The sequence below is a fragment of the Rattus rattus genome, chromosome 1, assembly GCF_011064425.1.
Source record: "Rattus rattus isolate New Zealand chromosome 1, Rrattus_CSIRO_v1, whole genome shotgun sequence".
In the NCBI taxonomy this organism is placed as follows: Eukaryota; Metazoa; Chordata; class Mammalia; order Rodentia; family Muridae; genus Rattus; species Rattus rattus.
In genome coordinates, this window is record NC_046154.1 from 195,912,376 (window position 1) to 195,937,827 (window position 25,452).

A 25,452-nucleotide genomic window follows, 5' to 3' on the forward strand; every position below is an offset into this window, starting at 1 on the left:
CACAGTGTATTTGGTGACATTTCCAAAGCAGTGGGGATTTGCTGACAAAAGACTGGCCAGACAAGTAAATCAATTGCAGCAACTCCTCTCTCCAGACACCGCGGGCCTCATCAATAGTGGAAATGATCTTAGGAGCAACTGAAAAACTAAAATCGTTATCACAGGCCATTCTCTAGCTAAACCACAAAACCATTACTGCATGTTCAGCATCTGTGTTCCCGTCTTCACATCTCTGCAGACTCGGACATCCTGTGAGCCCTGCGCACATCCACACTCTTAGAATGATTTATTAGAAAACACTCCGGCTGTTTAATTAGGACAGCTTTTATTCTGTCTAGATGGTATTCTGTGAATGCGGCCAGTATGATCTTTACTCATTGGGAAATGAAAGTCACACTCAGGTTTTCTTCTCTGGTCTTCAATGTTACCACACCCTTACTCTGCCTGTTTTGAAGGGCTGGGGACTGTGCTGGGGGCATCTCTCCAGAGTCTAGAGGGTTCTCTCCTCTGCTCTTAAGAACACAGTGAATCTGGGCATGGTGACTATGCCTTGAATGCCAGCATTTAAGAGGGAGATCTCTCTGAATTCAAGGCCAGCCTGGACTACACAGCAAGTTCTAGGCCAGCCAGGGCTACAGTGAGATCCCGTCTCAAACAAACACAAAAGGAACATAAACAAAAACAAAAACAACAACAACAACAACAAAACCACAGGTGAAGGCAGAGTAGTGGCTCAAGCCAGTCATCTCTGTAATCGGGAGGCTGTGGCAGTACGGTTACAAGTTCAAGGTCAGCCTGGGCTACACCTTAAAACCCCACCACCACTTGTGAGTGAGATTTCTCATCTCTGGAGACTCCAGGCCTCAGAGGCACAGGCTGGACTGAGACAGAGGTGCAGAGAGACAGCAAGCACTCACTGTCACCTGAAAAAAATGATGTAACTTCAGAGAAAAGTTAATCTTATTTATGTGTGGTGTGCATGCACATGTGTTTTCGGGTGCCTCTGGAGGCCAGAAGAGTGCCGGATACCCTGGAGCTGGAGTTACAGGTGGTTTATGGGTGCTGGGAACTGAACTTGGGTCTTCTGCAAGAGGAGCAAGCTCTCTTACCTGCTGACCCTTCCCCTTCCAGACCCTGGATAGTAACTTTGAAAAACAATGTAACAGATACCGTGAAAAGATGTCATATAACATGGTGAACTCTGTCAACAGTAAAATACCTCCTAGAGCAGTGAGCTTTTCTACAGGGGTTCGCATATCAGACACCTACTTTGCCACACAGTAGCGAAATTATAGTTAGGAGGTAGCAATAAAATAATTTTATGGTTGGGGTTCACCACCCCATGAGGAACTGTATTAAAGGGTCCAGCATTAAGAAGGTTGAAACCACTCTTCTAGAGAATTCAGAAGGGTGTACTCTTAAGGGCTGAGGTTATAGTTCAGTGGCATAGTGCATTGTCTGGTTCAATCCCGTGCCACAAACACAAAGAAAAGTCAATTTAACTCACAAATCAAGAGCAGACATTGACTTGAAAAATACCTTGTGAGTGCAAATTTATTGACATCTAAAAGAAAATTATGTGGTTCTAAAAATAGAAGTATATTCCAAAGCTCGGAAAGATGGGCCCTGAATCTTGGCCATTCAAGGGATGCCCTTGAAGAATGCTTAGAAGCTTGAATCGCTCAGCAAAGGACAGTGAGTAAATCTGTGCTTCAAGATCCAGCTTGGCTCCCCATTTGCAATTTAAAACGTTTAATCTTTAGGAAAAGCTGACATCCTAGGGGAATGGTTTTGCTTCTTTGTCCTTCAAGATTGACCTGAGTTAGCTGTATCATAAAACTGAATTTCAGGTAATATCAGAAAGCTAAACTCTTAAAAAAAAAATTGTGACGTTACCATGCTGACTTTATTCTTTGTGAAACTTAAAAGTATCTTTACATAAGGATAACATAAGACTGTCAAGGAAGGATACATTCTAGTTACCCATAATACTGATTTTGCTACTACGTGTCACCCTCCATGTATCTATATTTACATGTAATGACGTTTAGATATACATGTAACTCATCTCAAATAGAACACTTGCCAATACAACTTTTAAAATATCTCATGTCCAAAGACACTTTTCACCTTTGTCCTCCCAATTTTAAACTCCCAATACCTCCCAAATCTTATGAATCAAACCTTTCTGTAAAGACAAAGTGTTGCCAGGTACTCACTTTGTGGACCAGACTGCTTCCAACTTATAGTAATCCTCTTCTGCCTCAAGATGCTGGGATCACAGGCAGTGCCATCACTCCTTGAACACACCCCCCCAAGACAGGGGTGGTGTGTGCGGTGTCTGTGCGCGCGTGTGTGCGTGTGTGTGTGTGTCTGTATCTATCTCTAGGCTGGTCTTGAATTTATCATCCTCCTACCTGAGCCTCTGGAGGGCTGGGATGAAAGGTGTGATCCACCACTAAACTCACGGCTTATATACTTGGATACAGATATATGTATGCTATGTACCAATCAATCATAGTTTGTTCAATTATTCTTATTGATAGGCACACAGTGCCAGTGTTTAATCAACTTGGCATATAACCTTTTTTCTTTAGGTAGAGAAATTAGGGTCACCTGGTGAAATAGATGTAGTTTGAATAAATAGTTGCAGATAGTTCCTGGTTTTTGACTTACCTAAAGTTTCCACCAGTAATACCTTATGTTCTAACCCTAGGACTGTGCGGTTTTTCACCTACATGTTAAGCTCTTGAGTACTTATGTTGATTTCTATCGCTATTAGCTAAAACCCCTGTTTATGGGCTAATTGAATTTGTCTTTGTTTCTGTCTTAGGCTCACTTATGCGTAAGAGTGCTTTCCTGCATGTATTCCACGTGTGTTCCTGTTGCCCACAGAGCCCAAAAGGTGTTCCATCCCCTCCATCTGGAGCAACAGTTGTGAGCTGTCGTGTAGGCACAGGGAATCGAACCTGCGTCCTTTGGAAAACCTCTGGGTACTCTTAGCTGCTGGCCCAGTTTGTGTTTTTAGACAGGGTCTACGTAGTCCACATTAAAACTCACTGTGATGCCCAAGCTCTCTTAGCCTGCCCAGGGCTGAGATTGTCAGTTGTATGTCCCTATAACTGATAGAGAGGTGTTGCTTTCAAATGTCTAGTCATCTTTTACACATTTCTTTTGGATTGTTTCTTGACAATTCTTATTGTGTGTGTGTGTGTGTGTGTGTGTGTGTGTGTGTGTGGTAATCAAGAGGACAATTTTGCTCTACTATAGGAGTCTAGGGGATCCTCCCCTTCTTGAGGGTGGGTGTTTGCTCCGCTCGGGCAGACACTTCCCATCCTTTCTCACATCAGAATCTAGCTTCTTAGCCAGGCTAACCCCAGCACTCAGGAGGCAGAGGCAGGCAGCTCTAGGGGGTTCAAAGTCCACATCACCTACAGAGCAGCCAGGGCTACACAGACAAACAGAACCAAGCTCCTTCAACCTTCCATCTACACTTAGGACCAGTGATTTCCCAGGGATCTCCAGGCCATTAGCACATCAGGGCTGCTGAGACATCTGGCTTCGACGTCTGAGTGGCCACTGGGTTCCGGAAGACCTTGGAGGTAGTTCCCCGGCTCTATTGAGCACACCAGCCTCAAACAACCTCCCTTGAAACACCTGCCATTGTCAGCTGTTTCTCTAAGGATAGCAGCTAATAACAAGTTCATCAAAAACTTTGGTTCCTAAAACTAATTACCATTCCCTTTCAGAGTACAATAAAGCAGTAAAAACATCGATGGCTAAACTGTTCTAGAGGGAAACTTAGGAGTGACTGAGCTTGAAACAGCAAAACCTACCCTTCCCTGTAACTACCCTGGGAAGATGGACAGTATGCAACCGATAATCCTGACAGGTGAAGAAGCTTGCATTGAAAACATGTCAACTTTCCAGGGCTGACACGCTTGGTTTATTATTATATCCATCCTGTTTGAATGACATCCCGAGGGCAACCAAGTCGGTACTTGTCATCAGCCACATCCTGTCTAGAGGCCCTGGCTAGAATATCCTGTACTGGTTAAGAGGGAGTAGGCGGACACCACTTCCTCCTGAGGAAGTCCTTTAAATATTGGTACAATTCATGGCATGTTAATGGCTGACAGTATTAAAGCTCTAATGGATTTTTTATTTTTAAAGACATGGTCTCACTCTGGAGCCTAGGCTGAGATCAGCCTGCTTCTGCAGTGCTGGGATTAAAGGTGTGCACCAACACATCTGATTCCAGTTCAAAAATTAGACCTACATCATGCTTTACTAGAGTCTAAATATTCAGGAAAGAAGCAAAAATTTTTTTATACAGTAAGTGATGTTTGAATCAAACCTTTGGTGATAACACACCACTACTTGGAGGAATCAGAGTTCATTTTCAAGATTTGATTATAAAAGCAGAAATCCCAGCCCTAATGTTGGGATGCACAGCCCGCCCCAACCAGTGGGTTGAATTAATCTGAACTTGTTCAAATATTCATGGTGTTAGGGATCAAACCCAAGGGCTCATACAAACTTGGAAAGTGCTTTATTAATAATGAACTTCACATAACCCACCAGTGGAGGTCATTTAATCATTTTTTCCCCTAGCTCAAGGATAATTTCATCAGCTTAAGAGAAAAATATAGTGCTCAAGAAGAAGGGCGACCAAAGTGTGAATACTTCAGTCCTTCTTAGAAGGGGGAACGAAAATATTCTCAGGAGGAAATACCGAGACAAATTGTGGAGCAGAGACTGAAGTAAAGGCCATCCAGAGACTGCCCCACCTGGGGATCCAGCCCATATGCATACAGCCACCAAACCCAGACAATATTGCTGATGCCAAGAAGTATATGCTGACAGGAGACTGATATAGCTGTCTCCTGAGAGGCTCTGCCAGAGCGTGACAAATGAAGAGGCGAATGCTAGCAGCCAACCACTGAACTGAGAACGGGGTCCCCATTGGAGGAGTTGGGAGAAAGGATTGAAGGAGTTGAAGGGGTTTGCAACCCCATAAGAACAACAATACCAACCAACCAGAGCTCCCACAGACTGAACCACTATCCAAAGAGTACACATGGACAGACCCATGGCTCCAGTTCCATATGTAGCAGATGGCCTTGTTGGACACCATGGGTGGAGATGCCCTTGGTCCTTCCAAGGCTTGATCCCCCCAGTGTAGGGGAATGTCAGGGCGGGGAGGCAGGAAGGTGTGGGTGGATGGGGGAACACCCTCATAGAAGCAGGGGGAGTGAGGATGGGATAGGGGGTTTACAGAGGACGGGAAACCAGGAAAGGGGGATAACATTTAAAATGTAAATAAAAATACACAATAAAAAAGAACCAATTGGAAAACAAGACAAAATAAATTTTAAAAAGAGAGAAAAATATAGTACGGAGAAATGGAGGAAAAGCCACGTGTTTTATATCAGGCATGGAACAGAAATATGATTAGGGAAGAAAAGAATATTGAGAATAGAAGTAGGCTGAGGAAAGAGCCCCGAAGTCATTAATCCCCCCACACCCATCCCTCTTTGGAGTAAGTACGTAGTGAGGACCAATCCTATTGTCTTGGGCAAAGCCTTCACTAAGGAGCCACGCCCATAGCTTCCTTCCTTTCCAGACCGATTTCTCAGTCAGGGCAGGTGTCCTTCGGTCTCCTCCTCCTGAGCACGAAGATTTTAGGAGTGTGTCATCATACCCAGTTTACCTATCATTTCTGGAAATAAGCCCCTACCCAGGTAGCAGGACTAGGCAGAATTAAGATCTCTCTAAATAACACCATCCAGACGCCTTTTCTTTATTACAGAATGTCTCATGGGGTAGTGACTCATGGATGTCTCCCCTAATCCTAGATTTGCTCAGAATCCCCACAGAGCACTTTAAATCCAGGACTGCCTGAGGTGCTTCTGACCTTTACTGTGGTCTGCTGATTTAGACTCTGGCAGACAATGGCCCCCAAAGGTTATGCTGACATCCCAAATGGAAAACCTTTGATGCTACCTTCAACTGAAAAAAAGGGCACCTGCTTAAATCACATCTGTTAGAACATCCCTGTTTAGGACACAAATGTCTCCCAGGAGAATTAGATAAATAGATCTCATTATGAAAACAGATCATAATTTATCTTTCAAACATTTGTGGCAAAGTACCAAAATATAGTTTAAGTAAAATGAGGATAAAGAAGTGTGGCCACTGTTGGGAAGGCATGTGGAAGAGCTGCTATGTCACATCTGATGGTGGCCTGGTGCCTCGGATCAGCAGCCAGTTCCTCCACCAGGAAGTGGTGTATGAGGTGAGAGGTGTATGGTGAGAAATGATTACCACCCTCTGCCCTACTCCAATCTTGTAATTTAACCCTGTCCATCCTACGTCTGCTTATACCAGGTTTCCATGCTTAGTTCTTACGAAAACAAATGCCACCCACAATGATCAGTAAAGACAACTGTTCAGAGTGCAGCTATCTGGAAAGACAGTCACCGCTTCCCATTGTACCTTGCCAGCTTCTCTATTGTACCTTCATTGGTGCCCAATGCCTTGGTTCGTCATCGACCTCAGGCATTCTTCCCCCAGCCTTGACACCTAAGCTGTTCTCCAGTGGTTCTCAACCCGTGGCTCTTGACCCCATCGGAGAAAGTGGCTCTTGACCCCATCGGAGAAACCTGTCTCCAAAAATACTTACATTACGAATCGCAACAGTAACAAAATTTTAAGTAGCAAGTGTTGGTATTCTGTGTAAGCTGTGCCTGACTATCCCTCCCTCTTGTTCTCTTTGTTCTTCTCTTGCCCTCTGTCCCTTCTCTCCCCATCCCCTCTGACCCCCACGTGCCCATGGCCGGTCTCCTTTCCTCTCTCTACCCTTCTTCTCTCATTAAACCTCTCCACGTGGAACCATGTTGGCTTGGTGTGCTTTGTCCAGGCGCAGGCCAAAATTTAAACCCCAACAGGGAGGATAATAACTTTATGGTTGGGGGTCATTATACCATGAGGAACTGAAGGGTAAAGCATCAGGAAGGTTGAGAACCAACTGGTTTTAACAGTTAACCAGTCCTCTAGTCATGCTTAAGTTTTTTGGGTTCAGGGTTCAGTCTGGCTCTTCACCGTCCCTGCAGTGATTGCCTTCTCTGCAGCATGGTCACGTGACTGCCAGTCTTCTACTTGGCCATCTGTCTGACTAGTCCCTCCCACCGATGAGGAACTCATCAAGTTGTCAGCAGACACCCGTTTACTTTCCACTTCTTCCCCAGACCTGGAGCACATTACAGGTTTGACAGTAATAGTTTCTTGTTCTGAAATCACTCCTCATAAGGGACATAGACTACTACACTATAAATAGAAATCCGAATGGTTAATAGGTGGATGACAAAACCGTGAAAGACTTTGCGTTCTCTGCCTGATTTAAAAACGGCTGTGACCTTTTAACTTAGGTTGGTACATTACTCACACAGAAAGCCTCTAAGGTAAGTGTGGACTTGCCAGAGAGTTGAAGGCCGCAGGTGGACAATTACCTCATTACCTCGCCTACCAGCAATGGTGAGGAAGACAGGTTAGCCTAGGTCCAAGCAGTCATCAGGCCAAACAAACAGTGACAGTTCTGTCCACTCCTTCCCAACAGATGAGACGGCTGACAGCAAATGAGAAAAAGCCTTTGCACCTGTGAAGCTTGACAGCAGGTTTCTCTGAACTAACCAGACTATGGAGGCGTAGGCTCTGTGCAGGTTTACGTTGACAGAGCTTTCTCTGCGTGGGGAGCGTCTCTCCACATAGGTGGAACACCCGCTTCATCTTCAGCACCATGAGCAGTGCCTGGAATAGGCAGACGCTTGGCTCTTGGGAGGTGGCAATCAGGTGGCCATCTCAAATTCTAGATAAAACCTTTAATTCCTAAGATCAGTAACTTACAAGCTACTAAAAGGGGCCGTAAGGAAAACAGGCTTAAAATGTAGGATACATTAAAAACCCCAGGAGTCAGAAAACAATCTGGTTCGTAACAGTCATTTTGTGTCTACTTTTTCAGAATAAATTAAGGTTGGCCAGGTGTGGTAGGGAGTGCCTGTAGCTTCACCATTCACCTCTCAGCAAACACAGCCTGGATGAGGTCAAGGTTGTCCCTGACTACATACAGCAGGTCTGAAATCAGCCTGGACCAAGACCTTGTCTCAAAACCAAAGCTCAGCAAATAAAAATCAGTAATAACATAAGGACAGACTTATATGGAGCCTCAGCCCAAATAAACTACCAGGTTAAGGGTCTGGGAGGTGGGCTTCACCAAGTGTCAGCCTTGGTACTAGTCCCCAACGTACTTGTGCACTTTCATGTCTGTAAAAGGAACTTGTTCTGCTTGACATGCTTGTCAAGTATGATGTACTGTAAAGCTACAACAGATTTTAAAAATGTATTTGTCGGGGCTGGAGAGATGGCTCAGTGGTTAAGAGCACTGACTGCTCTTCCAGGGGTCCTGAGTTCAATTCCCAGCAACCACATGGTGGCTCACAACCATCTGTAATGGATCTGATGCCCTCTTCTGGTGTGTCTGAAGATGGCTACAGTGTACACACATACATGAAACAAATAAATAAATCTTTAAAAAAAAAAAAAGAAAAAAAATATATTTGTCTTCTAAGCCACAAAGTTAAGGCACACTGACAGTTTAAGAGAGACAAACTGGCAAACACTTATTTTTAAGGTAGTAGGAATATTAATGATAAAATACATCTCCGCTTCCCAGCACTTCTTTGTACGTGCTAGTCAAGCACACTGAGGTTCACACTTAATGAACACACATCATGAGGTAGCTAAACAGAACACCTGTAGCCATGTCTTATGTTTGTAATCCACACCTAAGATGAGATGATTAAAAGAAAGCAAAACCTAATTTTGCAATGGAATCTTTCATGTCAATTTATGGTAAACAGTCTTAATTGGGGGGAAAAACCTGAACCTAGAAACTGAACAGCTGCGCAGGCACCGACGGGAGGGCTTGGTAGGAGGCACAGTGCTCACCATGCAGTTGGGGTGGCGCACAGGAGGTACAAAGGGGACCCGGACAGCACAGCTAGCTAAACCAGCAGAACCTGCAGGCTTTGGTTTCAATTGAGAGATGGTGGCCTGATATGTAAGGAGGGAGGATTTCAGAAGACACCTGATATAAATCTCAGCCTCCACACATACTGGAACACAGCATATGCACCCACACATGCAAACATGCATTACACACAACTCACACACATGCAAAAAAGCAAAACCTGTAAGTTTTTAGCATTCTTACACAGATATGTCTCTTAAGAGTCCAGCTTCTCCACCTACTCCTGAGACACGAACAAGGACTTGTCCTTTTTTTAAATCTTCCTATTATTCCACTCAGGGAAATTCACCTGCATGTTACTTCCATACCTCATATGTGGCTTCTACTTCTGTCTAAGAGAAATGGTGTTTGTTATAAAGTGCAGCCGGTTAGGATTAAGCAACGGGACATGGGAACCTACAGGGCTGCACCAGCATTAATGAATGCTGTCAGCATCCTCATTTAGCACAAGACATAGCACAGGCCATGAGGCTTTGCCTACCGTTCATGAGGCCCTGGGTCTGCTCAACAGTACTGAGGGACACTGGGTGTGGACAGCTTGGGTTACAGGAGAAAGGACAGCTAGCCATGGTCACACGGAAGGAATGAGAGCAGTAGGTAGGATTAGAACTCCAGAAGACCTAGCTGTGGCTCTGGGTCCCACACAGTGACTTACTGTATTAAAGTGATCACGCTGTGCTCCTGATCCTTGTCTCAGCTCAGTTCTCTCTACCTCCTACCTAGGGCGATCTCTAGGCCAGCACAACTGCGGCACATCTGATGTCTGGAGTCCTTTTATTCACCATAACTGGGAGTGGGAGGTTATTATATGTAGTGGGTGCTAGTTTAGGATTCTACATGCATAAGGCAAGCCCCACAATATGTTGCCTACCACAGCGTATCAAGTGTCCCAGGTTAGACATCTTACAGGCATGGGATCTGATAGGGAGGCATTTGGTTGGTCTGGGTCGCTGCACTTACACCACTTACTGCGCCAAGTCAGTGGATGAGAACAGTGACCTGACATGATTTTAGTGTCCCAGTTTTGAGGGCATCCCCAGATAATTATAAAAAACCCCACGCTTTACTAAAACATGTGTCTTGAGGACAAAAAAAAAAAAAAAAAATGAGAGCATGCAGAACATCATTTACTTTAGGCCTTTCAGTGCCTGGAACTCTGTAATTTAAATACATAACAAGTAAGACCGTCTTAAAATGAAAGCCTTTAATGTCCCATTTCAAACAGCACGTGTTGATTGGCACACACCTGCAAGCTAGAAGGTACCACTAAGTAAGTGCTCCACAGTCGGTCATTACTATGAAAATGTTTAAGAGCTTCTTTATAAATTTCACAGAATTCAATTATAGCACACATAAGACAAAGATAAATCTATTATCTAAAAAGAAAAGTAGCATGAATCCACATCAAAAATTGTATAACCATATTAATATTTTAAGCATAAATGGTGGAAATTTCTGTGTATTAATTCTCCAAAGATTTGCATTCTATTGAAAAAAAATTATAGTGCAGTACCCAAAGTATTTGAGTCCTTCCTCCTTTCTCCACCCCAAAGAGTTACTGAGTCCTAGCCAAAGGCATTTGTTCCTACGTAATACTGCTTGATTTCTGACATTTTTTCTCAAGGAAAGTTCAAAGGGTCGTTTTATGTGGATAGTCAAACAATTCTAGAAAAGAAAACAAAAACAAAACCGAACCCTATCTTTCATTCATCATTCTTGGAATTAAGAGTTTGGTTTACCTGTGCTATAAATTAAGAAATCACACTGTGTAAAATAACACCTATTACATTTAAAAAGGTAAACCCATATTTATTTACTAGCACTGTTAAAACATTACACAAAACACATTCAAGTGGCAAGTAATTATAATGCAAGCCCTTGCACGGCAATCCAAATTTATTGAACTACGGATGCTAAGTTATACAAAATTGCACCACTTTAATTAAGGCTTTTAGTTTACATTTGGCCACCTCAAAGTTGTAACATCAGGTTGGTCAATTTAAATACTGTGGCTCCCTGTTGGATGGACACACAATCTTTACACCCAAACGTTAATGCATACAAAGCAACAAGGCATTGTTAAATAGAACAGCAAGAGTTACTGCAGATTAGCCTTGTGACCAATTACACATGATTAAAATTACTTCCCACATTCACATCCACAGTACTCGTCCACCATTTAACATCTCAACCAAAACGTTACACATGGAAACAATCACTAACAGGCGAAGATACTAAACCTGTGTATTTGGTATTGCAGACACACGTATGCACGAGCAAGCAAGGGAGGCACAGTGAGAATCTACAGCTGCAGAAGCCTGAAAATGATTTACAAAGTTGTTAAATCATTAAAAAATTGTTTGAAAATATACACTTCTTGTTGTAGACCCCCACTGTACACACAACTATAAACATTGTTCCCTATGTAAACAAAAAAGGAAACATATAATAAGGAGATTTGAAAAGTCTGGACATTTCCTTCCCAACAGATATTAAAGGCAACGTCTTTAATCTAAGACATTATACTGAAAGGACTATCATATTTTAAAGACAAGATCACTGTCTCCACAGGTTTTTGAAAAATTAAAAAAACTATATAGCTGTGTTAATCAAAGCGCTTATTTTGTATAATACAATGATAATGACCTTGAATTTAAAAAAAATTACAGTAAGCTACAAGTATCAAAGAAGCAAAGTTATCTGGAGTAGTCTATATAGGAGCTCTTTGGACTTTCTTTTATTATGCTAAAATAGTGGTGCTTTTAGGATTTACATTATTGTACTCTCCAATACAAAGTATGGGTGTGTTAAAGTATACAGTACACCATTTTCATACATGTACAACATTGGTGGATGAAGAATGTCTCTTAGCAGTAATACTGGATGTAGCCTCTGGTTTTACCAGCTGCATACTCTAGAACTATCATATAAGTAAAAACCTCTCGTGATACTGGAAAGTGATTAGAATGTGCAAACTGATAGAGTAGCTTTCGTCCGCCTCTTACAGGGTACCACCACGGGAAAGTCCATTTAAGATGTTGGTAGGTTTAACAAAGTTGGAATGCTGGCACTGCTGAATTGGGCAACAGTTCTTCAGACCTGTGGAAGGGGAAAAAATAAACACATTAACAGAAACAGTACAATAAAGAATGAAAGGAAACACTAAGATAAAGGTTCTTTTTTTAATCTTTATATTTAATGACAGCGAAGACATTTTTGTATCTTTATTCCAAAAAAGATGGTAGTCCTAAAAGCCAGAACAATGAAAACTCTAGGCCAAAAAAAGAAGGGGAAAAACAGCTCTGCACAAGTCAGGTGTGGTGGCACCTGCCTTTAATCCCAGCTTTAGGGAGGCAGGGGCAGGAGGATCGGAGTTCAAGGCCAGTCTGGTCTACAGAGTAAGTTTCCAGGACAGTGAAACCCTGTCTTGAAAAACCAAATCAACCAAACAAAAAGCTCTGTGCAAATTTCTGTATTACTTTCCAAAGACTAAAAAGCCAAAGAACTTGGGAGCGAGAGACAGCACAATGGTAAAGAGCACTGGATGCCGTTCCCGGGACTCAGGCCCCATTCTCAGCACTTACAAGGCAGTTTACTACTGCCTTAACTCTAAGTCCAGGGGGTCCAATACTCTCTTCTGGCCTCCCTGGACGTTGGGCCACGTGGTACTCATACATACATGCAGGCAAAATACTTACACACCAAACACACAAACACACACACACACCAGAAATAATCAATTTTAAAAAAAAAAAAAAAAGGAAAAAGTTACATTAAAATTTATGGTCAAGTCATCTTACTAGAAGAATTAGGGCTAACAGACAATAGCAGTATTAACTGAAAAAACAAACAAACAAACAAAAAACCTTCATTTCCTTTTTTTTTTTTTGGAGACAGTTTCTCTGTGGCTGTCCTGGAACTCAGATCTGCCTCTCTCTGCTCACCGAGTGGGATTAGAGCTGTGCCCCACTGCTGCCATCACCACCACCAGGTCTCATTACCCGCTTGTATAATCTATAAAGTGTCTGCTTAGTCTCCCTTTGCTTCTCCTTGTTCTCCCTGCTGGGGATCCTTCCTCCAGCACTGCCGACTTGCACCTCAAAGCTCAACGCTTCCGACTCTGACAGACTTGCCCTAAGTTCTGATTTCACAGCAGCTGGTGCTATTCAGAGCTCACCGCAGCACAGCAGCGAGCATGGACTCAGACGCTGGGCAACCTGTTGACATTCTGGCTCTGCTGGTGTCACTAACTGCAGGGCTCGGCACTGTTTACCGTCCTGAGTAGGGAGAGCCTGATCATCCCTACTGTAATCTGGGAATACTGAGAGCTCTTGCCTGGAAGGCTTGTTGCAGACGTCCTCCTGAGTGAGCAGAGACCACAAGCCCTAGTCGGCACACCGTGCACATCTTAAAACAGTTTGTCGCTCTCTTCTATATGTCTCAATCATCTAAATGCAATTAAGAGGGACGAGAAGTTGGCTCTGATCAGCAGCTTCAGAGCCCCACCGGGATATAAGCATGCGCTGAACAAACATAAGATATTCACTTATGCAAAGCACCTTCCTTCTGATGATAGGTAAATGAAATGTAGAATGAGTTACTAGGATTACCACACCAAGTCATGATATCTACCTGTAAGGATTAGCTTCACTCAGTGAGATGAACGTAATGGAACGTACCTGGCTCAGAGCTACAATGCATTCAGTACATTAAAGCAGCTGACATGATGACTTTTTGCGGGCCTTCCCAGGCACTGGGGTTTTTCTGTTAATTTGCCGCACTAGGTCATAAAAGATCTGCAAACACATTATTATTATTATTATCATTATCATTATTATTATTATTATTATTATTATTATTATTATTATTATCATCACTACTATTACTATTACTGTTTTAAAGAGGAAAAACAAACTCAAAACCCAAAAATCTTCAGAACACAAACTCTTTTGCAGAATGAGTATAAAGCCAGTGCTCTTACAAGTACCAAGTTTTTTGTTTTAAGAATATTAAAACTGTTTCCCTTCAAGTAAGTTCTTTAAAAGCCGCAGAATTCTACTTAATTCAGTTAGATCTCCTACAAAAAAGGAAGTTCCTTACTGTCTCATACTGCTCTGTTTGCCTCTGTGCCTTTGCTCGACAGGGCTTCACCTACTTCAAGAACCATGCTATCTTTCTGAGGTTTAGCCTTTTATATAAACTCCCTCAAATACTCAATGAAATTATGGGTTTCTAAATTTGGCTTTCTGTCTAACTTTCCCCTTAAAATAATTTCACTTTATATGCATTACAAAGAAACTGAAATATTGTTGCTCATTTATATGCATATGCTGGACAAGATTTTTTTTTTGGCCTATAGGAGCACATATTAATTTGAAGTTCTTTGCAACACGCTTCTTTAATAATTAATTAATTAATTAATTAATTTTTGGAAACAGGGTTTTTCTGTATAGCCCTGGCTATCTTGGAACTTACATAGATCAGACTGGTCTCCAACTCAGAGATCCAATCGCCTCTGCCTCCTGAGTGCTGGGATTAAAGGCGTGTGCCACCATCATGTGGCAAAAATTTATTATTTTTATATGTGTGTGTTTGTGTCATGAATTTATGTGCATGATGTACATGCAGGCTCCCAGAAGAATCAGAAGAGGGTGTTTGGATTCCCTGGAGTAAGGTTTCCAGATGGTTATGAGTCACCATGTCAGTCCTGGGAACTAACCCAAGGTTCTCATAACAGTGAGTCCCTCAATGATGAGCATAAAACGTTATTCTAGCACGCGTGCACGCACCTCGTTAACATTTATCTTGGACTTGGCGGAGGACTCTAAGAACGCGCAGTTGCTCCACTGTCTTGCCAGGTTCTGACCTTGTTCCTTCCCAACAACTCTTTCGTCTTCCAGGTCGCATTTGTTACCAACCAGAATCATTGGGACCTGCGGAGACAGTCACGGGGTACACACAGTTACAGACAATAAAGACCAAGCTATACAGTGCTTACACAAGAGGGAAATGTTATACCACACAGACCCCATCGCAGGAATCAAAGTAACTTTTTAAACAGGAAGTACAAAGGGTGTCACCATGAAAAGCTGGCAGATTTCAACACTTCAAAATGTTTAAGGGTGTGAACCAACTTCACATTTTTTGGTTTCTGACACACATTTAATGGAATTGCACAATACAAAAAGGAGAAATTAAGAAGACTCCTAAAGTAGCAACTTCAGCTTCTCACGGTCCTAGATGTAGCCTCTCATTTCCATATGCTATGATGAAATAAATCAACTTAGTAAAAATAAATAAAGGGAGAAAGAAAGAAAGAAAGAAAGAAAGAAAGAAAGAAAGAAAGGAAGGAAGGAAGGAATCAACCCTTATAATGGCCTCGAGTTTGGACATATCTAATGTTCGTAATTTTAAAAGAGCAGTACAAGGAAAAGTAATGCAAACCACTAATGGCCATTTAAAAAAATAAAAATAAATTTCTAAAGAATTCAAATAAGGGCGGTTGGATTTAGCTCAGTGGTAGAGCGCTTGCCTAGGGAAGCGCAAGGCCCTGGGTTGGGTCCCCAGCCCCAAAAAAAAAAAAAAAAAAAAAAAAAAAAAAAAAAGAATTCAAATAAGGAAAATAAGAATTTAAGCTTTTTTTGGGGGGTTGGGGATTTAGCTCAGTGGTAGAGCGCTTGCCTAGCAAGCGCAAGGCCCTGGGTTCAGTCCCCAGCTCCAGGAAAAAAAAAAAAAAAGGATTTAAGCTTTTAGAAGAGATTAATTTTAAAAAATATATCTGATTAATGAAATTGTAGAAAATGACAGCATCTACCACTAAGATTCTTAGCTCTTTCAATATTAGTGTCAGTAAAGTATATGACTGGTCCTCCTCATGCCCCCAGTCTCACTATAAAGCTCTGGTGTCCTGGAACTTGCTACTTAAGCCTGAACTTGAAATCAAAGAGATTTGCTTGCCTCTGCCTCTTGTGCACATCCATACATCCAGTACTACTATGGTCATTAAAGTGTAGTGCTCCCACCCAAACATCACCTACAAACTTGTCAGAAATGCAAAGTCTTAGGCCCTACACTAGCTTTACTGGGTCAAAAGTTATGTAGCAATTCCTACCGTAATTCTGATACAAGATCAAAGAATCTTAAGAACCAATGTCACAGGTAATAGGGAATTAAAGCCATCTTTCTGAAATGTATAGATTTCAGACTCCATTATGCTTCATTCTGCAGGGACACCTAAATCAATGTTTTAGAGTTGAACATATTGGCTCTTTTCCTTTAACATTATGTTCCTTTTTCAATAGAGACATAATATAGACATATGGTCAGAGATAAATGTGGCTAGATATTCCTTTAAAAGGCTGTGTCCATCGACCCAGCACTCAGGAGAAGGCAGGAGGCCTGCTCCAAGTTCAAGGCCAGCCTGGGCTATAGGGAGAGTCCGTTAAGTCTACCGTGAATGTAGCCACACACAGCCTGCTCTATTAACATCTCTCTCCCACATCCTTGCTGCATCTCCACAAATGCATGGTCTAAAAATAGGTAATACAAAGCTAGGAGGTAGTAGTTCTAGTATCCGGAGATCAGACAGGATATCTCGCCTGAGCAACAAACACTTAGACTATTTAAAAAAAAAAAATAGGAAAAAAAAGGCAAGTTGGGTGGTGGTCATAAACACCTTTAATCCCAGCGCTTGGAGGACTGAGGCAGGCAAATCTCTCAATTCAAGGCCAGTCTGGTCTACAGAGTGAGTTCTAGGATAGCCAGGGCTACACCAAGAAACTCTTGTCTCAAAAAACCAATTAAGCTGAGTGAATATTTAAATTTTAAAATGGAATATTAACTAGAGGTTTGGAATAAATCTAAATATTCATTGTGGAGTCTGCTTACATCGTCAGTGTCTTTAACCCGAAGAATCTGCTCTCTTAGATCCTGTAAGTCATTAAATGTCGACTGTGCTGTGATGGAGTAAACCAACGCAAAGCCTTGTCCGTTCTTCATGTACAGATCTCTCATGGCTGTAAACTGCTCCTGTAGTAGGAAGAGTGAAAGACTTGTTTTCATAACAAGTTAGATCATTGAAAACCTACACTAACGGCCTAATGAAGAATACTGTAGCATCACCAAACACTTCTTACAGCTATTTTTTTCTACAGGTCTTCACTAGGATGTAGGCATTTGTGGAGAAGAACTGTGTATGGCATTTTTGTACCCAGAATCCTTCCCTTACTTTTGGATACTTACAAACCTAATTGGTTGTTATGGTCTCAATGACTGAGTAGCCCCAAAGGCTTCAAAATTTAACCCTCATTCTGAGGTATCCAGAGGGCAGAAGTTAACCCCATGGATGTAGCATGTGAGGTCTTTGGGAAGCAAAAAGTTGTTAGGTGGAACGGCTTCTTATAGGAGGGGAGAGACACAGGTATGTATGTTCCTATGTCTTGCCACTTGTTATGAACTATCTTGGGGTTCTGTCAGGAACAAAGCCTCACGAGATTCAGTTCTTAGACCTTGCACCTCCAGAAAAACCAAAACAAACCTATATTTACAAAGTTAGTTGGCTACAGGCATTTCATTACAGAATTGACAGTTACTTCAAAGTTCTTCCCAGGATAGCTACCAAACATAACAATTTCATAATAGCCATCAAAGAATAAATGTGCACCCAAGCATTATCGACATTATCTGAAATATGTAATAGACTGTCTTAAATGAACTAGTACCACCACAGACCATGAAAATCTCCACTCTAGCATTTAAACAATCTTTGTTACTGATATACTGCATTTAGAAAGTGCAACATTTAAAAACCTTATGTATGTACTATACACTGCATATCTTTGATAATTTTATTTTACATACCGTTCCTGCAGTATCCAGGATTTCAAGCATACACTGCTGTGCATCTACTTCAACTTGCTGAAGAAAAAATAATTAAAATATTCCTTTATTTTTAATGCATGTAAAACTACTTTAAAATATCCACAACAATAAAGAGCACAACAGAAAAGAAGTTATGGGAACTCCGTTACAGGGCAATACCAAACAGTACTTAAAGACTACTCAGTCACCACAGCAGTTCTTAGTAAGAAGCGCCCAGTTTATGGCTCTGCTGCTGTCTGGGAGGGCTGGGGCAGAGATGGGGCTGAGATGGGTGCAGCGCTGAGGACCAGCTTGCTCTCTGCTTTGCTCTGTTCTGCATGCTGCTATGACAGTGGCCTGCTGTCATGATGGACTGTAACCCATGGAACAGTAGGCCCAAATAAATGCTTCCTTCCTTTAATTTCCTTGTTCATAGTGTTTTATCACAGCAATAGAAAAGCAACCAACGCAGTCATCCAACTTCAAAGCACCCCAAATTCCAGTGAGATACCAACTCCAAGTCCCAATAAGTCACGACGATTCAGCCACGACACTGGCTCAACACTAATTTTGGAATAGAAATGGCTTCAAAACAGGTAAGTAGGAAAACATGAGTTGTAACAGTGCAGCGTGACTTTGCCCACTAGCTCTCCTCTAGCACTCTGGGTATGCCTTTATTTCCCTAGACATCTACTGTCTCATCATACTGGAACACAATTTCTGGAGGCAAGGAAGCGGTGTCATAATTATGAAATGAAGTACATACCCGTGTTATCCCTTCTAACATTTTCTAGGAATGAAATTTATTTCGAATTAGATACAGAAGGAAACGACTACTTCTGCTTTACAGCTGGGTTGCAGGAAAGAGTTTCCAGTTTTGTGGTAGGCAAGTGGTAAAATGGAAATGCAGATCTTCACAATGGAGGGCCAGGTGCTTCAGAAAGGTAGAGGGACAACTCTCACGCTGTTAAATTTAAAATGTCTGCACACTGTTTTATTAACATGTGCTGTGTTAGCAAACACCAGGACTCACTTTTTTTGCGGTAGCAGTCTTAAGGAGGCATTAAGTAGCAAGGAAGGGAAGCCCACTGGAGGCCGCCTCCAGAAGAGTAAGAGAGCCGAGGCTTTGTGAAGCGAGGCCTGGGAATATGGGACTGCTGTGTTAAGTGACACTGTGAAGTCACAGTTCTGAGGTCAGAATAAACTTAGAAGGTCTATGCACTCATGTGTATAAATGCTTACGAATCGCTGACAGTAGTAGGCAGGCAATGACAAGAAATAGCACATGAATTTTCTACTAGCAAACATCTTTTCATTTTAATTTATGTAAAACATTTGATAATTGAAAACTAAAAATAAATCTAAACATTTGTATTAAAACCAAAAGGCCTTTAAAAAGTAACATACCTTTCTATAAGAATCTTCTATCGTAGGATCATATTTTTCAACAAAAATTCCTTGAACAAACTGTACAGTCTGGAAAAAAATTAAAATAGCATTATATTCCAAAAGGAAGAGCAAATCTGAGTCTGTAAACTCTACCTATCTGATGTTTTGAGACAGGGTCTCACCGTGATCTCGGGCTAATCTGGAACTCAATGATATATACAGCACACTGGTCTCTCCTACCCGAGTGTTGGATTATAGCCCCGCACCACTATGCCCAGCTTAAATCTGTAGATAAGGATGCATAGCATTAGGTGGCCATTTAAAATGACCAAATGAGATGGTTTATCTTATTAACAGTAAGGTGAAAGTCAATCTACGTTTGTTTTGAAACAGCCCTATGCAGCCCAGGCAGGCTGTTAACTGGATCTCGCTTCAGCCTCAGGTGCTGGGATGGCAGGATGCACCACCACTCTCTTCTTGTCCCACGTCTTGTGGTTCTTTGCTAAATTCTGATTTACTTAGGCTGATTCTTTCTGTCTTCTCCATTCTCCAACCTTTATCACATCAAACCATTTCTTCTAAAGCTAATCCTTGCTAGGAAAAACATACCCATTAAAACAATATAAAATTAGTCAAAGGTTTGGAAAAAAACTAATTGTAAATATATATACACAGAACATTTTACAAGTTAAAAAACTTAATTTCTCTAAATCACACTAACATGCAAATATACACACATGTATAGGCTGCTACTCTCTGGAAAGCCTAAACTTAATTCTCATATAACATGCTACCTATCCAGACACACTTAATAACTGTCTAAATTACAAGAAAAATCTTAGACTTCTCGTAAAGTTATGGGATCTTACCTTAATGAGACCAAAGCAGATAACCACAAGCATATTTTAAAAGAGCTGGGTGTGGTGTACACACCTAAAATTCCAGCACAAGTGAGGATTGTCACATGTTTAGGGCCAGTCTAGTGTACCTGGCAAAAAAGGTCTCAGGAAACAAAAACCATAAACAACAGAAGCTGAGCTGTCGTCCAATTGGAGGGCTCTGCCAGCTGTGTGAAGCCTTAGATTCTAGTCCATCACTACATAAATGGTTGTGGCCTTGAAAGCTATAACTTAAACATTCCTGGAATTATGTAAAGGCAGGAGAATTAGGAATTCCAAGTCAAGATTTCCATTTGACTACTAAATATGAGAACAAAACAAGGGGCTGGAGAGATGGCTCAGAGGTTAAGAGCACTGACTGTTCTTCCAGAGGTTCTGAGTTCAAATCCCAGCTCCACACGGTGGCTCACAACCATCTGTAATGGGATCTGATGCCCTCTTCTGGTGTGTCTGAAGGCAGTTACAGTGTACTCATATACATGAAATAAATAAAATAAATCTTAAAAAAAAAAAAGAGAGAGAGAACAAAACGAAAACCACTTCAGTAGAAAAGAACATCTTGAAGCAAAAAGCTTATATTGAGCAAGAATGACTTACCAGAGCCGACTTCCCAACACCTCCTGAGCCAAGAACGACTAGCTTATATTCACGCATGATGCACACTTGTTACACTTAGTACCTTGTTAAAGAAGAAGAAAAACAATCTTAAGTCTTGGTATTTATGTGCTTTTTGTAAGACAGCCAGACCAGCAGATTTACATAAAATGATTACTAGACTAGACTTCCATGGGAGCACTGTGCAAATTTACTACAGATTTAAGTTAAACGTGTCTGTGATGGCTTGGTATAGCACTTGTTGTCAATGTCTTGCAACCGAGTTTGATAATCAGAATCCATGTAAAGGTGGACAGCCAGCTACAAAGCTGTCCTCTGATATTGACGCATGTAACACACATGGTACATATACTCACACATGCATGTCTTACACACAATAGTAATATGGTAAGATACAAAGAATTGCAGACAATACTTTTTACTCTATCTTATTGGGGCAGTGAAGTATAATAGATTATCCCTTGTGACACACTTTGTTTGGACAATGCATATATCTTTCTTGACCTGCACCAGCAGGCACTAGTCACACAAATGGTGAGAATCCTAAGACACCCTCCTGAATCCCCCCGCCCCACCCCAAACTGTGAGCATCCTAAGACCCCCAACTTGCATCCAACTACAATCACATTCCACCACAGCAATGGAATGTTTCTAACTCTCCCCTAGCGAGTCTCAAGCCCTGTTTCAGGGACAAAATATAATCCTAGATACATTAGGAATTGAATGAGAGGGCAGATCTGGCCTGAACCAGTTTTGGTACATTGTGTGGTAAGGCAAACTGTGCTCAATGAACTTTTTGAGAGAATTCCTAAATACTATCTTATGCCTACCCATAGCTGGGCGTTGTTTATGATTAAAAGTGGACATATCAAGTAAGGCGATGAGCAAAGCCTGTCAAACAAAACAGAGACCCCACCCACAACCCCTCGTATTCCCTTTGTAGTCAAACACCTCCTCTTCCTCCTAGAGCCCATAAAGCAAGGCCCGAGACAACAACCCCGGAGCCCTGAGTCCTCCTGACTCGAAGAGCCCACTCATGTCTCTGGCAGCACCTGTACTATTGCTTTGCTTTCTCCCTTGCTAGCGTGCAATCTGTGTGCACGTCCTTCAATTTACTGACTAAGACCCAAGAATCCGGAAGCTCGCATTCACAATAACAATAATTCAATCAGAATATCCAAAGAAAATGGAAGAAGATAAAGGGCATCCAACCACTTAAAAGATAACATGACACACCGCTTTTCTCAGACCTTCTCAGACCGTCTTAAGACAACAGGAAACAAACGACCCAAACCCCCACATCTATCAACTGTAAGCAGTTGAGAACAGACATATATACTCAATGAAGAAAGAAAAATCCCTGTTCACTGGGACAATGTTCTGGAAGAATGAGTGTGATGGATAGGGACTGGAAACACCATCCAGGTATAGCAGTGCGTCCCTACAATCTCAGAACTCAGAAGACCCACGCTTGAGGCTAACCTGAGCTACACTGCAGGACTCCAGCTCTGCAGCGTTCCCAGTTCTTCAGTTCACATTCACTCATTCACTCCTGCCGAGTTTGCCAATCTTTAGTTTCATAATTCCCCTCAAATCATAAAAGCAGCAGTTTGCTCTGCCCAAGGGAGGCAGTTTTCTAATATAGTCAGTCTTTTGCTTAAAGTAACTAATAATTGCATGTTTATAATTCCTGCCCTCTCATGATGAAAGTCCTCACATAGCATCATTTCAAAAAGCTCCTCAGGATGAATTCTTTCGCCTTGTAGCAACACTGTTGGTTTCCATTTGACTCCTTGAGCTCATCTCCCCGACTGCTCCGGTAGGCCTTGTAACCAAGTAGGCCTAGGTAGGAGGCAACTGGCTTTTTGATTCTCACTGAGTTATATCATTTGGTAAATACTTTTGTCATTAGTTTGATTCTTCAGCTAATTACTTTAACTTCTGTTCGCCTACTTGTGAAGGTTTGTCTCAAGTTTGTTTTGGCCTGGATGGTCCTGCTTTCACTTGTTACAGAGAATGGAGGGGAAACTGAGGCCCCACAAGCTTTTCAGGCTTGCCCACTGAGGACTGAGGTTAAGTTACACCACCGATCCGTTCAGGCAGACACGATGGACTTAGCTCAAACTTCACCTGCATCACCTACAAACCCTGCTGATGACAATCATTGTATCAGTTTGTATTTGTTTTGTCAGGGAACCTCCCAATGTATCAGGAAACATTTTTTTTTCCTGTTTGTTTTTTAGTGGTAAGGTCTCATTCCAGACCAGGATGGCTTTGAACTCTTGGTGATTCTCAGCTTCCTCAGTGCTGGGTGGGATTAGAGATGTATGTGCTAAAGAAAGACACATTTACTTTTTTAAAGTGTACGCATTCAAAACATTTTTTTTTTTTTAATTCTTTTTTTCGGAGCTGGGGACCGAACCCAGGGCCTTGCGCTTCCTAGGCAAGCACTCTACCACTGAGCCAAATCCCCAACCCCAAAACATTTTAATTTACAGGAATATATTATATCCCGTAAACCGTGTAGCTCTTAAGTATGAGGTTAAGTCCTGCCAACATCTGAGTAACCTATACCCCTACTAAGGTTTAGAGCATTTAATTGTCACAAGGCACTTTTTCTTGATGGACGGTGGTAAATCTTCATTTGTCATAAAGAGACTACCGCAGCTACATTATCTTCTGCCTCAGAAATGGGCTGCACATTTGAGGGAATCTGTTGAGACCCGTTGTAGAACTGTAACTATACCAACTTAACTACCCGTCACACAGGAAAGCAGTTAAAAGCACCAAGAGAGAGATGTAAATAATCCAACATACTCTGAAAATGGAAACCATTAAGAAATCTTCCTTATGGATACACTGGTCACAGTTCAAAACTGCACACAAAAATGGCCTTTCTATGTAAGCTAGGCTAACCCTGAATTTACTGCCTCGGCTGAATGATAGGAACGAGCCTGTTCGTCACATTTTAATTATTTATTCATTAATGCTTGTTTGTATAAACTCTATGGGTATCCACACCCATATGCATACATTCACACCACATGGGCATACAATTAAAATAAGATGCCTAATAAGATGCCCTTTTGAAAAGAGGCTAGAAAGATGGCTCAGTGGTTGAGAACACTGCTGCTTTCCCAAAGGACCTGACCCAGGTACACTTCCCAGCACCCTTAGCAGCTGGTTTACAACTGCCTATAATCCAGTTTCGGGAGATTTGACATTCTCACTGAATATTTTCTTCTTTGTGGTTTGGTAGTCCCAAAATCCCCAAGATGCTTCATACAGTGAAAATCCTTTTTTTCTAATTTCAAAATATGGCAATGGCACCCAGGGCTTTCTCTCCAACTATCACCCTGAGAGAGAGTCAGTCAGGCCAACAGACAGACAGATGGACAGACAGATGGATGGACAGCGACAGAGATAGAGAGACGGTCATGAGAATTAAGCTTGGAAAGTATAAAAAGCAGAACAAAATGGGGTACGGTGCTGGAATTGAACTCAGGTTCAGGTCTTCTTGTGTATGTTAACTTACAGAGTCATCTCTCCATCCCTGAAATGCAAGATTTTAAAGGCCTGATTATTGTTCCAGTAAAATTCTATGCCAAAGAGTATACAAGTAGCTACAGAAACTTTTCCCCTTTAGAATGTTGGTAACAAGCAGTTTTCTTATCCTCAAAGTTGTTTAGTTTTAACTCTCCTCCCTCAATTGGAATTCTGCGATGTTAAATTACAAAGGGCTATGTAACACCCCCTAACTACTAGTTCCTGATGTCAAGTGATGTTACTTCTCCCACTAAACTCAATCTGGAAGTGAGATGCCTGACTTCTCCTTTCCGCCTCCAAGTCCCAAAGTAGCAGCCTAACAGTTTCAGCCGATTACTAAGTTCTCGGTCTTGCTTCCAAAAAACTTTAACTAATTCAAGTCAGGACACATCCTAACCTGCTGGGTACAGTAACAGAATTCAGAATGGAGCAGATTTTTAAAATTATCTTTCAAGAAAAAAAAAAAAAGAGGCCCAGATTCCTGTCAAAAATAAGACTCTTGGCCAGGTGTAGGGCAACCTCTGCCCTTGGAGACTGAGGCAGGAGGAATGATGAGTTTGGGCTACAGTGACGCAGCCTCACTAACCAAATACAACAAACAAAAGAACAAACCAATATGAAGCTGCATATAGCATTCTGTCCATTCTGAACAGATTTAATACCTCAAATAGGGAAAAGGGCTCTCCTACCATTTTCTCGGGTTAGTGTTACTAGTTCCAGTAAATAGAGCTAATCTCTCAGTCCTGCCAAATGTTTCACTGAAGTATCCAGTAACAAAAGCTGGCTTGCAACTGAAGATCATGTCTTCCAGTTTAACTACACTCATCACCTTTCAGTTCAGTACCTGACTGACTCAGTACCTGAATATATTAACTGTACTACAGATTTCTCAGCTGAGTGACCAGACAAACAAGGTAGCGACCCAAAACAAACAAAAACCAAAACAACCACAAACCAAAGCCTTTTTTTCTTATTTGACTCGGTTGTAAACTACAGACAAGCACACTTACTTGACTTGATGTCTGTGTAGTATAGTTCAGAACTGGATTATGGATA

General features: G+C 41.7%; 1 protein-coding gene across 2 annotated transcripts in view; it reads right to left on the reverse strand.

Moving 5' to 3' along the window:
* Positions 1–10,277: 10,277 nt before the first annotated feature.
* The window catches only part of Rap1b (RAP1B, member of RAS oncogene family), a 32,653-nt gene continuing 17,478 nt past the window's right edge, over positions 10,278–25,452 (reverse strand). For both annotated transcript variants that reach the window (XM_032912891.1, XM_032912896.1), the window contains exons 2-8: positions 20,833–20,914; positions 19,355–19,423; positions 17,948–18,004; positions 16,976–17,116; positions 14,878–15,021; positions 13,768–13,884; positions 10,278–12,187 (exon numbers count right to left, since the gene is read on the reverse strand). In XM_032912891.1, coding sequence (XP_032768782.1) covers positions 13,798–13,884; positions 14,878–15,021; positions 16,976–17,116; positions 17,948–18,004; positions 19,355–19,423; positions 20,833–20,889 — 555 coding nt within the window. In that variant the 5' untranslated portion in view covers positions 20,890–20,914 and the 3' untranslated portion in view covers positions 10,278–12,187; positions 13,768–13,797. The remainder of the gene's footprint in view (positions 12,188–13,767; positions 13,885–14,877; positions 15,022–16,975; positions 17,117–17,947; positions 18,005–19,354; positions 19,424–20,832; positions 20,915–25,452) is intronic.